Source organism: Lygodium microphyllum, chromosome 5, assembly GCF_053477565.2.
Source record: "Lygodium microphyllum isolate KBCC chromosome 5, Lygodium_microphyllum_v1.1.10, whole genome shotgun sequence".
Classification (NCBI taxonomy): Eukaryota; Viridiplantae; Streptophyta; class Polypodiopsida; order Schizaeales; family Lygodiaceae; genus Lygodium; species Lygodium microphyllum.
The window spans coordinates 163,702,989-163,717,406 of NC_141139.1; the positions used below are offsets into that span (position 1 = coordinate 163,702,989).

Sequence of the window (14,418 nt, forward strand, 5' to 3'; positions counted from 1 at the left end):
CTTTAGCTCTTTAATTCATAGGATTCTCTTGAGATAAGCTTAGAGGTTCCTTGTTTGATCATGATTGGTTGTTAAGAAGTTGTGAGCCATTCTCTAGGACATTCCCCCAGATCATGATTGTCGGATTTGGGTGTACCAAGAATTTGACATATTCTTAAGGATTATCATATGGTTTTTCGAAACTCAATATTTGAGGATTGACAAAAGTAATTATGCACATGATCTTAAATACCATGAATCAATTATGAGACTTGTCAACATCCTAAAATATGATAATTACACTTATAAAAAAAGGGTACCTTGAATATCATGAGAAAGTACAAGAGTTTAATAAGTATATTGTGAAACTCTTTGATTACAAAAGAAGGTGGACTACCCTAGTCTATAGAAATTGATATTGGTTCGAGGTACTCAAGGAGTTCATAGTTGTTTAGACACCAAATAAGAGCAATCCTAACTACAATTTCATACTTCTTAATCTAACTACAATTTCATCCAGTCAACCTAATCTACTCTATTTTTAAATTTCTCACAGACTCAAAAGGGGAGGGAGGAAGGGGGTGGGGAGAGTTCACCATATGGCAAATTACTGTAAACTAAGAAGACCTAGAGCGAAAAAACATAAGTAACTAAGCATGAAGAAATTGAGCATGCACATGAATTGATTCAATATAAACTATTTTAACACTATGTTTTTTTTAAGAAGAGCACATTTTGTCTTCTACACATGCCAAAAGCAAACACAATAGCCTAAGATGACCAACAAATATTTTGGCCACATTTAGGATGACAAGGTCATTGCCAAAATTAGGAAGAGAGTATCTTATCATACCAAGCCAAGACTCATATCAAAACAACATAAACAATTGAGATTCAAAGAAATATTAACTATTTTCATACTATGGTTTCATCAAGAAAAGTGTACATTTTACCTTCTAAAACTAAACACACAATCCTATAGTAACCAACAAATATGTAGGCCACCACAAATAGGAGGACACTATCCTTGTCAATGTCACAAAGAGATTATCCTCGCCTATAAAGCTAGAATTCACATTTAAATACTAATATTATAAAAAATGAAACACAAAATAATATAGTGAAGGCTTTTCCTTCAATGCCTATTAGTAAGCCCAACTAAATCAAAATGTAGAATACGTCATGATAGCTAGTAAACCCAAGTTTCACTTTTAGATATAAACCATTGCCTAAGAACCACCGAGAGAGAGAACATTAATGGCATCTCGATAGTGCTTGGTGATCTTCAACTTTGTCAAAGTTGCTTGATACATAAATTTTTGTATCTAGGGATTCAATTTGAGACTCTAATGAACAAAAAATATAGATGAACATAAGGTATATAGGGCTCCTTCTTTGATTCCCATACAACAAAATCTAGATATGAGCACCTTGGAAACACACGTGTGTTCATCGCAAAGGAAATCCCTATCTTCTTTGATTCTAGTGTCGCAACCTAGAAAATGTGTGACTCACCAAGAATAATTGTGGTTTTTTGGATAAATTTTCATTGTGGTAGATGAGCACACAAAATGCATTCATTATTTGCCTTGGTTAATTACCCCTCCACTTAATAATATGCCAGTGTCTTCTACTTGTTGGTACACATTGCAAAGAGTTACCAACACATTTAGCACCTTGTGCTCTATGCCCTCTAAAAGAAATCCCAAGGAAACTAGTTTAGATTTTTCCTCTACAGTTAAACATATCCTCTTGGCTACCTCCCATACTAATGGTGTTAGTCCCCACAGAAGCTCTAAATTTGCTTATCAAACTTGGCCAAGTTAACCACACTCGAAGGACAAAACTAGAACATTTGCCAACTCTCCTTATGCTTATGTTGTATGTGGCCCTTGAAGCATGGTATAGGCACATCCTTAACTCTTCCACCTCTACCATCATGAACAAAGGATCCACATCACTTTATCTATCCTCCAGCTTTCCCCAACATGAAAATTGAAAATTTTCTAGTGTTTAACAAATTGCCCACTCTTTCACATCTACATCAATCTTTGCAGGGATGCCTCTAGAGAGTGTAATCCCTTCCCTTGTTTTTGGATGATGAATAGTGGCATTTTCATGCTCCAATCTATGTTTCTAACACAATGCTTCCATGCATAATTTTCCTATTTCACATAACAATTCACTAGTTAGTCCAAGTTAGCTATTATTTGTTGCTCCTCTAGCACACTTTATGCTAGATCCAACAAACACTTCTTGGCTAGCACACATCCTTGCCATAAATTTATTGTGCATATTTCTAAGGCTTGGTTAGGACCCCTTGTGTCTTTTTGTCAAATAAGCTTTACAATGAGCACTTCGTAAAACCGACATAGTAAGATCCACAACATAAGTAGAGTATAAGTAACTTGTTGAGCATATCCAAGAGTTGCCCTCATAGATGCATGTTTACATTAGGGAAAGTTGCTAGTGGACAAAAACTAACCTCCATCTCCTTGATTCAATATCCATTTTGCCTAGTAAAACCCCCCCCCATTTCCCATGAAGAAAGCTAGATGTGCAATGACTAAAATTCATCCTCATGTGTAGAACCAATCTCTAGAACCTACTCAGCACATACTTCATTTAGGGCATCCCTCCATTGATGGCATAACTCCTTGTGTTCCTCTTAGAACTATGGTTTGATACATTGTTTTTGTATGCTTCAACAAACTCTTCTCCCAATGAAAGGAGCATGACATCTCCTTGAACTGCATCACATTCCTCTTTCCTTTATTAAAAACACTACACATTGCCAATCAATTTCCTAAGCCTCATTAGCCCCATGAGCTCGATAAACTTTACTCCTAGAAACCCACATTCAACCATCGGTTCATTTGGAAAATTTGAAAAAAGCACTTTAGCATTGGTCATTTCCACCTTGAAGAACTCACCAACAAAAATAGATGTAACTCTCTAATATAAGGGTGATACACATGACACTCATTGTGGTTCATCCATTAATGTGGTAAACGTGATTAAAATGCACAAACTAGTGCTTTAATGGACCTCTAGGTCTCATTTTATTAACTAGGTCCACTCCATTTCTAATTCTAAAAGTAGACATTTTAAAACCATGTGGCACCTATGCATGGGTCAATTGATTCAAAAATAAGATGCTATGAAAGTAAGGATAATGTTTATTTGTTATATTCTTCAACTCCAACAATGCTTCAAGGCTTGATGCACACCCTTTTATATTTTGCTTGCCTATAACCATGGTCCTTTGAAACCTACAACAGTACAAAGGGTTATAACATCATTCAATTTCACGATGAATTACAACCTCTATAAGAAAAAATAACCTTTTACATTGGACAACAAGATTGACATTCTTTAATAGGTTCTCAATACCACAGTTCTTCTCAGCATCATTGACATCCCCATCAATAATTTCCATGGCCAAGTCCCTTGCAACACTTTTTTCCACATTTTTGCACTTTGCATCAATATCTAGAATGGCCTTTTGCTCCATCAAGGCATTTGCAATTGATATGTTCTTCTTGTAGATCCTATTAGAGACAAGGTGATTGCGATACCTCAAAAACACAAACCATTTACATTGGACATGGGGAATGACTTTCTCTAATAGGTTCTCAACACCACACTTGCCCTTGGCATCATTGACATCCCCCTCAATCATTTCCATGACCAATCCCTTGCAACACTTTGTTTCACGTTTTTGCACTTTTCACCGAGATCTAGAATGGCCTTTTGCTTCACGAAGGCATCTACAGTCGATATGTTTTTCCTATAAAACCCATTAGAGACAAGGCGATTATGATATCCTTGATGTATGGCACACATGGTGATATTGGCTCTATTAGTAGGATGAAAATAGTACATGCATCATTCACAAACAACCAAGCACTCTAGGGCAATGGAATAGTGACAATACACCAAAGTCTTGTTAGCTTACCTCAAAATGCAAATAGAGGACACTAGCCTTAAATTCCCCTTCCATTGTGTTTGATTTTATTTCTTAGTGCACCCATAATATATGCATTCCAAATTAAACATCTCAAATTTCCTACATAAGAGCTACACGACCACACCTTCAAAGTTATCTTTGGTGCACCTACATTGGCTTACTATTTGAAGATACAAGAAGCTCAAAGACATTTTCTTCATCATATTGAGAAGGTAATTCATCAACTTGCATAATAGTGGAGGCATTCATCACTACAATAAGTAGACAATCATGCAAAGGCAACATTTTGAAGAGAGTGAGGATACTAGTATGTTTGTCCTCCATGGAGGATGATGTAATAGACCCCATACATGAAAATCAGGAGATAGAAGTAGTTGTTAAGGGTATAACCTATCTACAGTGCTATCCAAGTCTATACTTGGTGTGTTGTCAATAGGAATAGAGACAATATAGTGCCTTTGCATGGCAGAGGCAAATTGAAATGTGAGCTCACCATTTTCTTGGATGAATCTAGGCACACTTGCACAATAGGGTTGCAAAGATAAGCATCTAGTATTGAGATCAAAATATTCTTGAAGCCCCCTCTCCACCATTGTTATCTCCTTTGACTTAAAGTGTAGAGACAAGATAAAAAATATGTGCATCATTTTTGACTTAGAATGTGGCATACAAGGTATGAGAGGATAAGAATATAAAGAGCAAATCAATCCTTTGTGAAAGAGACAATAATAATGTATAGAGTGAAAAAATCCTTGGAAAATATTAAAGGAATGACACATTAGTAGAAATGGGCTTGTTTAATGTAAAATGCATCCATAACTACCAATAAAGGGGAATGAACTCTCAACTCTCTACCAACCGAAGTTATGAATTCATATGTACAACCACATGTGTATGAATACAACTTGGAGGGGATGTGATGTCATATCTCACCATGTGTGAGGACTCTTTAGAGAAGGCCACTAGGAAGTTAAACTCATTTTTCTCATTTCCTTGTCTCAACTTCCTTCTTGACACCTTCTCCTTCACTACTTCCTTTTGGCTTATACCCTCTCCCTCATGCAACTTGAAATTCATTTGCCTCGCTAGGTATGCCCTTGCACTACTTATCAATATCTCAGAGTCTAGGGTGATTATGTAAGCATAATATCTATTGAGATCTCTTACCATGTTTTCATTGTTTCAATGGCTAAGACTTGATCAAAGAATGCTTATTTGTTGAACAAGACACTTTGATAAGGCATGGTTGCTCAAATTCAAAGGGGCTCCACCTTATGGTTATTAGACCAAGTGCTAGTGCACTCAAGTTTTTCATACTCCTTAGGTTTTCATGCACAAGTGCATCATTCAAGCAGATTAGTCCCCATGATTTGAAGATTTGCATACCCAAGAGCGATTGAAGAGACGAAGTGCTAGTGCTAGCATAGATTTGCAGCCAAGAGTGATTGAAGATCTACAAGTTGGTATTTCATCTTCTTCTTTGTAAGAATTGAACATGCCATGTTAAAATCTCCAAATGCCAACACTTGGTCAAAGTATGCCATGTTTCAATTCTACTAGTTTAATGTTGAAATTACTAGTGCTACTAGATTGAAATGTGCCATGTCCAAGCTCATTGTCCTACACCATCTCAAATGGCTAAGCACACAATCCCAAACCACTAGCATTCTATTCTTCACTGCCCATTCAATATGGAACCAATCCCAAGGCTCAGACAAACCATTAGTCCAATTTGTCCCAATGGCTGCCTCTTCTAGCCATGCAAAGATCCCGGCTTAATCCAAGAGAACTCTAGGGGTAAAAAGCAACAACAACTAAAGAAAAGAAAAATAAAATATTCATATAAGTAAATAAGGAGAGCAACTGCAAAAAGTATCACCACTTGGTGACACACTACCATGCAATAAGTTTGAGGCTTTTCGAAAGTCCTTAAACTTGTTACCCTTTGGTGATTGATCATCATTGTACTTCATCACATTGGCACTGCAGGGGTGTGTTAGAATTTGCCGATTCTATGCGCAACGCCCAATGTAATTTGTGTGGTGTGGACACTTATTAAAGTGTCAATGTAAGGTGTGTACACCTAGTGTCTTAGAAACTTAAAGTAGTGACACTAGGCTCTAGAGTAAAATAAACCTAACTCTAGTTAGTTGGTGGAAGGCTGGTTAGGTCAGCCCTTGACCTAAACATAAGTTGTACTTTCACTCTATCTTTCATTCTAGCAAGCAGACTCTTCACTTTTTGCTTCAGCTCACTCTCTTGTTGTCATTGTCTCTCTCTCTCTCTCCATAGCTGGCTGCCATTTTCCAACAGGCCATGTCTTCACCAAGAACCATACCAAGAGTACCAACATAGCCGATACAAATATTACTCTTGCAAGTTCTTTTCATTGCACCCAATCCCCATATACAGTTCATTCTTCTTTCATCGGTAAGTTTTGTCTCCACCTTGCCAAGTTGTGTCTCCAATGTTAAGTTTTTTCTGCAACAAGGGCCATACCAAGAGTACCAATATAGTTTGGCCTTGGTTGTAGAAATACTTTTTTCCTATCAAAACTCTTTATTTTAAGTTACTATATTCTCATCTTTATTGTGCATTTAATATGTCATGGAGACTAAGTGACGTATAGACCATTTTGCCTACACTACCCAATTTTGGCCCTCTTCCACTTAGTGCTTAGGATTTGTTCAGTGGTACTTGCTGCAAATATTTTGCATATTGGCCGATACAAATATTACTCTTCCAAGTTCTTTTCATACCGCCCCATATAAGTTCATTCTCCTTTCACTAGTAAGTTTTGTTTCCACCTTTCCAAGTTTTAAGTTTCCGTCATAGGGCTAGAACAGGCAATGAAGGCAGTAGCCACAAACAAAGAACATAATCCTGATTATTCTGTAAACAAAGGCTTATGTCTACCTATGGCAAGAGAAGCATGTCGAAGATCAATGGTACACATTGAACCTGATGGGCTTCTTACGAAATGTCAGTAGCCTCTCATGGTCTATATAGAAATGTGACCCACCATCTATGCAACTCCAGTGGCCTCTCAGAAAATGAAAATGTGATCCACTATCTTCAACTAAGAGATGTGATGCTGGTCAAAAACTCACAGAGTGTGGATGATTGAAATATACCAAGCTTTCAGATTCATGATAAACATGAGTCTCTGTACAGAAGAGCTCACATCTCATGGCACCTCTTGATAAGACACTGAAGCATTTATTCTGGTATTGTACGAAGACAAGGATTTTCCTCCACAAGTTTGTGTGCACTAATGGCAGCAAGACTATTCAACACACTATCAGACAATGTCCATATATTTGGAAATTACAGCGAGAGTGTTGCTAATTATGCTCATCGTGAATGGGTATATGTTGAGCTCTCTAGGCCCTTTGACTTGGCAGCAATTTAGTTATCCGGTCACTGGAAAATTCACATAATTACTTCCACCAATCTTCAAAAAACTTGTTATTGAATTTACCAATTAACATAAGGTCATTTTTTAGAATATTGTTGAAATATATGCCATTATATTGAGGGTTCTGCTCTCTGTACAAGTAATAGAGACAATGATTTTACCCACACCCAAAGAGAAAGTGTGTGTTTGCAATGAACAGTGCAGTTTTCCACACGGTAAAATAAATTGCAAAAAACAGTGTGTAGCACACTGGTTTCACCCCCATTTAAAGTGTGTTTGAGCAGATGGACCATGTGCAGGTGTTTGTGAAACATAAGTCCCATTCTTTTATACCAATTCCTTGCGAACCATACAAAGGCAGGCATTTACAATTCCTACATTTTTTTCAATCCAGAATTTAAACTTTGAATTTTATGTTGAAACATGAAGCATGGCACTGCAGAGTACTGATGAACTTCTGGTACCTTGTTGCTGCCAGATCACTTTCAGTATCCACAACTTTTGTGTCCCTCTTGTGCAAAAAAGCATGAAGTCTTCCAGCTGGGTTTGATGAATCTACCCTTACTAACTTATTTACAGGTGCTTTTTGGCTTTGTGAAGCTGTCAATGATCAAAATGAAATCAAGTGAGATGGTAAATTGAACTTAAATGCAATATCTGCACGTTGAATCCAATGGTTTTCCAAGCAGAAGACTTGACAGGTTTTCAAAGCATATTTTTCAACCCTGCAGGACATACCCTTTATCCTAATTGCAAAATTCAAATCTAAGCAACAGATTCAAAAAGTTTGCAGTTCTAATTTAGGGGCTTATAGATTGTATGTCTTTTCTACATGGCATGACCAAAACAAACCATCAAACACAAAATAAAGATGAAAATAAAATGTACACAATAACTTGAGTTACAATGAGAAACATCATACAGAGCAACATTAGACGCTTGAAGTTGGCTAAAAGAAAGAAAAATGCTCAATCAAAGTCTCACTAAAGTTGGCAGTATGCTTCTAACATACTGTGGTACTTGTTGATCCTGTTTTCTACGCAAACTAAGTTTTGGCCAAAATGTACGGAAGGTGCCTGGATCCAGTTGAAGAAAGGCTGCCAAAAATAAGACTATCCATCACCTTATATGTTTCGATACGGATGACTACATCAACTTTTACTAAGGTGCTCACATGCATGGAGAGTGCTAGGATGAGGGAATTTTTTATGGGAAACGTTTGAATCCCACAAAAGTATCCAATCCCACAATTGTGTGCTTGTTGCTAAGATACAAACCTAAAAGTATGAGCTGGGAAACTCCATGTGCATTGGAGCCTGACGTAAGAAAACTTTTACTGATTGGTGACTTGAGCATAAAGACGCATGAGAGTTGCACAAAGATTAAACAGCAGAAGGCAACTGCCTCATAAAAGGAGGGAGCTGCATACTCTCCATGGAAGATGGGAGAGAATACAAGGGCAGTTCAGAAACTATGAGGAGAGAGAGTTTTCTCAGGACATGGGATTCTGGCATTTTTTCCTTTTCCAAACCCGCATGGTCTGGCATTATAGACCTTCCAACTGGCTACTCATTCAAGCTTTGTAATAGATTTTCCCCTTGTTACATATTTTTTGATATGGAAATCCCTTACAATGCTGCTTTGTATTTTGCATTTTGTCTTGGAATATTTGGTTCTGAGGAGTCTTATTGATTTTAAAAAAAATTCTTCTCTGACAAGAAAGGAGAGAGAACGACTTTTTTGTTGTATGTAGAAAATTGATAAGATGGCAATGTCCAGTCAGGTTGCAGGTTAGCAACAAGGATCAGACCAACCATCAGAAAACCTGAGAATTGACTCACATCAAATAGATTTCGAGGCCTTAAGAGCAACTCAAGCTGGTCAAATTATTCTAAGCCCAAGTCTCTTGAGTCTTAACAAGATTCCTCACTGAAGAAGCATATCCCAGCCAGCTTGCCTTTCTTGGGTAAAAGTTAATGTCTGCATATAACCAATCCCAAATTTTTTCTTTCACCATTTCTTTGTTAGTTTCTATTGTTTCCTTGCAATGAGTTAAAAATGCTGCACAGAACCATTCAATGTTCAATTGCAAGGGTTCCCCACTCAGAATCCAGACTACCTCTAGTTGTGAGGATCACTTGAAGAAACTTAACAACCTTGTTTACATGCTTTAAATTTAGGCCATATGGAAATACGAGCCAGGCATTGCCTGATATGCTAGATTGAATATTGTATGTCTGTGACATGTTCCAACCATCAGTGTCCCTCTTTTGATGCTTGACAACCATTTCATCTGCAACCCTCTTTGGACACAATATAAGGTTTCCAGAAAGTGGACATCGTCATTTCTGTCTACTCAAGGGACTCAGATATAGTATCCCAGTGCATTTAAGAGATCATGAGGTGATGATTTTCCTCCCTTTCCAATCCCATCAGCAAACATGTTAACAATAAGCATTGGTGCGTGTTTAAGCTGAAATTTTGCTTCAGATTAAGGTTGGTTGGTTTCTAAAAACAGGATCAAGTTGATTATGCTTCAATACTTGCTATGATAAAGACAGCATCGCTGTTGAAGGAGGGATGAGATGTGTAAGAGGCATAAGACTCTGAAAATCAGAAAGATCAAGATGACCATTGTCTCTATAAAATGTTTCCAATCTTAAACCTAACTACCTTGTATATATTTCTAACATTTTGGCCCACATACCTGAAGAACCTTAGATCTACTAGCTTGTATAATTTTGTGCGATTTTGAGATTCTGTAGATTGTGTTAAGAATCAAAAGATCAGTCTGTCAAAAATGGATTAATTCTTGCTTTGATAAAGACATCTACATTGTTAAAGGCAGAAGACGAGTCATAGGACTGAAAACTGGAAAGATCAAGATGGCCATTCTTTCTAAATACTTCACAACTGATATTTTAGAGATTTGCAAGAAACTTACAGAACTGTACTTAAATATATAAGATTCTAAGCACCAGACTTCTGACATCATCTCATTGAATCAAAATTTACGTGTGTACTTCAGTTTTCAGATTGATTTGAATCTCATTCTCCAGGGGATAATGGATTGGACAAGGCTTTCTTCTTGAGCTATGGGGATGTGATCAGCTGTACGCCCCAAGGGAATGCTGCATATGAGCTTTTGTATAGCATAGGAACAAGTTTTGAGATGTATTTCGCACTTGTATACAGCAAGTGAGCAAGTTGTCCTTCAATTTTATATATAGCATAGAAACAGTATTTGGCTATTTTATCATGTACAAGGCATGCACTTCTACTTTTCACTATTGTCACTTGAGTGACTTATCCCTAGAGACTTTTTGTCTAGCAAGCCATGGAGGAGAGAGAGACCAGAGACGTTAGACAGTGCGTGAGCTGAAGAGTGTGTATTAGCTCAAGTGAGAACGGCAAATCAAAGTACACAATGAAAGTACAACTAAGGTCTAAGGTTGACCAAACCAACCTTCCACACCCTAACTAGAGTTGAATTAACTCAACTCTAAGGCCTGGTGTCACCACATTAAAGTCCTAAGACACACCACACTTTGACACTTTAATAAGTGTTCACCCACCACATGAATTACATTGGGCACAACCTAGAATTGGCAAATACTAAAACCCCCTAAAAGTGCCAATGTGATAAAGTACAAGGATCATCAATCACCAAAGGGTAGTAAGTTCAAGGACTCGCAAAAAGTCTCAAATTTCTCACATGGAAAAGCTTTGGTGAAAATGTTTGCAACATTTTCCTTTGTGGGGACATACATCAGATTGATCCCTCATGCGTAATATCTCTCTCACATAATGGTAATGAACCTCTGTGTGTTTCGTGCGAGCATGAAACACAAGATTTCATGCAACTGCAATAGCACTCTGATTGTCTGAGAGAATGGTTGTAGAACTCTCCAATAAAACCTATAGGTCAACTAACAATCTATGCAGCCATATACATTCTATTGTTGCTATGAAGGCTGCACCATACTCAACCTCACAAGATGAGGTAGCCACTGTAGGTTATTTCTTACTAAACCATGAGGCGCATGAACCCCCCAAAAAGAGACAAGAACCACTAGTAGACTCTCAAGTATTCGGCTCTCCAATCCAATTTGAATCATTGTAAGTCTTCCCCCTACGAAATATCAAGGAATGTGTCTGAGTACCTTGCAAGCAACGGATCCGCTTAACAGCTTGCCAATGAGCTGCTTATGGACCGTGCATAAACCTGCTCACTTGAGATACTCCAAGTTGTATGTTAAGGCATATGTTGCAAAGATAAATAAGACATCCAACAACCTGGCTGTAAATTGCAACATCAGTCATCTCACTACGATCATGCATAGAAAGCTTCAACACTAGCTCCATTGGAGTACTCATAGGTTTACAATCCTCCATATTAAACCTATATAGAAGCTTTTTCACATACTATGATTGTGATATGATGATACCATGCTGACTTTGGGTGAACCAAATCCCCAAATAGTAATGTCAGAGGCCCATGTCTGACATAGCAAATGTATTCTTCAATTCAGCCTTAAATCTGCAATTCTGTCCTCTTTAGGTCCGCTGAGCAGCATATCACCTACATAAAGAATGATGACCAACAAGTCCCCTCCTCCATTCTCAACATATAGTGGAGGAGCAGCTGGACTATTATTGAACCCTTAACTGTTCAAATAAGCATCTACCTTTGCACAAAGAGCTTGCTACAAGCCACACAAAGCCTTCTTTAACTTGCAAATCAAGTACTCTTTGCCTTTAACCACAAACCCTAGAGATTGTGTTACATAGACATCCTCATGAAGGTCGTGAATCACCATTGAGAAATGTTGTCTTAATATCCAATTGCCACACTTTCCATCCATCATGGTCAGCCATAGCAGTAACACATCTAACTATACTCATATGGGATGTAGGAGCAAATGTATCCTCAAAATCTATGCCCTTTTTTTAAGCATAGCCTTTAGTTGCCAAGCTGCCTTGTACTTGTCAATGGAACTATCGGCCTTGCATTTGAGCTTTAAAAATCCGTTTAGTGCCAATAGCCTTCTTGCCAAGGGGCAACTTCACAAGATCCCAAGTATCATTAGTAGCAACAGAGTCCAACTCCTCTTCAATGGCTTACAACCAATGTACATTTTGTTGTGCATCGTCGAATGTAGTAGGCTCATCCTCATCCAAAAGTAAGCTCATCAATACATGTTCATCAAGAAGAGCATCAACTTCTGAGTTTTCCACAAAATATGCCCCCTCTACATTTTGAGCCGCCTATCTAGCAGCCTTTCCAATATAGTGAGGTAGAGGAGCATCGATCTTACTCTCCTAGGGAGTCTATAATTGCAATCCTAGGACTGTTTTTGCTGCATTTACAACAGCCCTTTCATGCTCAACTGCTTGGTCCACTCCCAAAGGCAAAACTTAATCAACCAAGGGCTGATCTGAGGCATGTGGAGCAGCAACAGCTTGCTCTAATACATCTGTTTCTGCATTTACAGCAGGTGCAGCTCCCAGTCCAAGCGGCAAAAGACCCTCAAAGACATCACCAAACTTATAAGTGGCTGGCATCTGAAACTGATCCTGAGAATAGGCTGCAATTTCATCAAAGATTCATCAAGACAACTAGCATTACAAGGGGATACTGAGTGCTTGTATGATCGGATTAAGGCATGGTTACAATTACATGGATTACACATGGATCACCTCCCACCACTATTGTACAACTTGGATTGTCCTCACTTGGAGATCAGCCAAGAGAAGTGAACAGCATCGTCAGGATGGTGTACATTATTTAGATACGCATAGCCAAGACATGGGTGACACCTACTGAGGATCTAGGGACAAAGATGGGCTTTCTACCAAAAGCACCTTCTGCACATATCCCCCAATGGCTTCTTTGTTATCCACCCGAGATACATAGATGCACACTTGTCTCATGGTGTACGATGTGCCATTGGACAACTCCGTACATCCTCACACCAGCTATAGATCAAGACAGCTGGATAAATCACAAACTCCCTCCCCCCAAAGGAACAAGATTTGCCAACTCTATCAGCTTGAGCCAAAGACAGAGGAGCATTGCTTATACAAACATCCAATGTATTATGAGAACGAAGGGCATTTCCATTGCCTGTTTAGAGAGGAATTTAAGCCACAATCCAAGGTGATGGATTTCCAAGATCAAAGATGTCGCGGGCTCTTCTTACTAGAGCTACGCCATCACAGAGAGCACTTCTTGTGGTGCCTAGGAGCAGAGATAGGGAGTTGCACACCAGCGTACACTCACAAAGTTCTACCAAGCATCGACTACTCCCCCCCCCCCAACTACAAAGGCTTCCTTCGACCAACTAGTGGCCCCACCACGGTGAATCACCCTAGACATAGCCACCTTCTTTAAAAGGGGTAGAGTCTATGAGGCTATTGACAAACTTAGCAAAGGTAAGACACACAACCATGATGGATCAATAGCCATGCACTTGATTCATGCTAGAGATTTGGTGGCAAAGTCTCTAGCTTACATATTTAACAGAGCAATGTGTGAGAGCCTCCAGAGAGCTGGAGCACAAACACCATTGTACCTATCCTCAAGTCATACTATTAAGGTTGGACACACATTGGCTAAACTGTGTCTCCATCCTTGAGTAGAAGTTGAGCAAATGGGCAGAGATGTGGAGGCTCAAAGGACAAGAACAAGCTAGCTAGGAAAGGCTACTCTACATTCGATCACATCCTCACACTCAAAGCAATCATTGACGAGGGTAGGGCTCATGGCAAGCAGATCTATTGTTGTTTTGTGGATTTCTCCAAAGCCTTTGACACAGTGACAAGAGATAGATTGATACACAGACTACATGCTATGGGAGTACCCAAGGAGCGTAGTGGGGGGATCTTGGCACTGTATGAGGGTTGTTGGCAAAGTACAAACACTTGAGGGCCTTTCCATTCATGTTCACTCCACCATTGGGGTGAAGCAAGGATGCCCCTGTCCCCGACATTGTTTGGTCTTTACATTGATGGGATTGCTAACTACATATCCCAAGGGGGGAGATAGAGG

General features: G+C 38.7%; 1 protein-coding gene across 3 annotated transcripts in view; it reads right to left on the minus strand.

Moving 5' to 3' along the window:
* Positions 1–14,418, minus strand: part of MLH1 (MUTL-homolog 1) — a 171,877-nt gene that overhangs the window by 61,539 nt on the left and 95,920 nt on the right. For all 3 annotated transcript variants that reach the window (XM_087678631.1, XM_087678633.1, XM_087678632.1), the window contains one exon: positions 7,832–7,967. In XM_087678631.1, the coding sequence (XP_087534757.1) occupies positions 7,832–7,967 (136 nt within the window). The remainder of the gene's footprint in view (positions 1–7,831; positions 7,968–14,418) is intronic.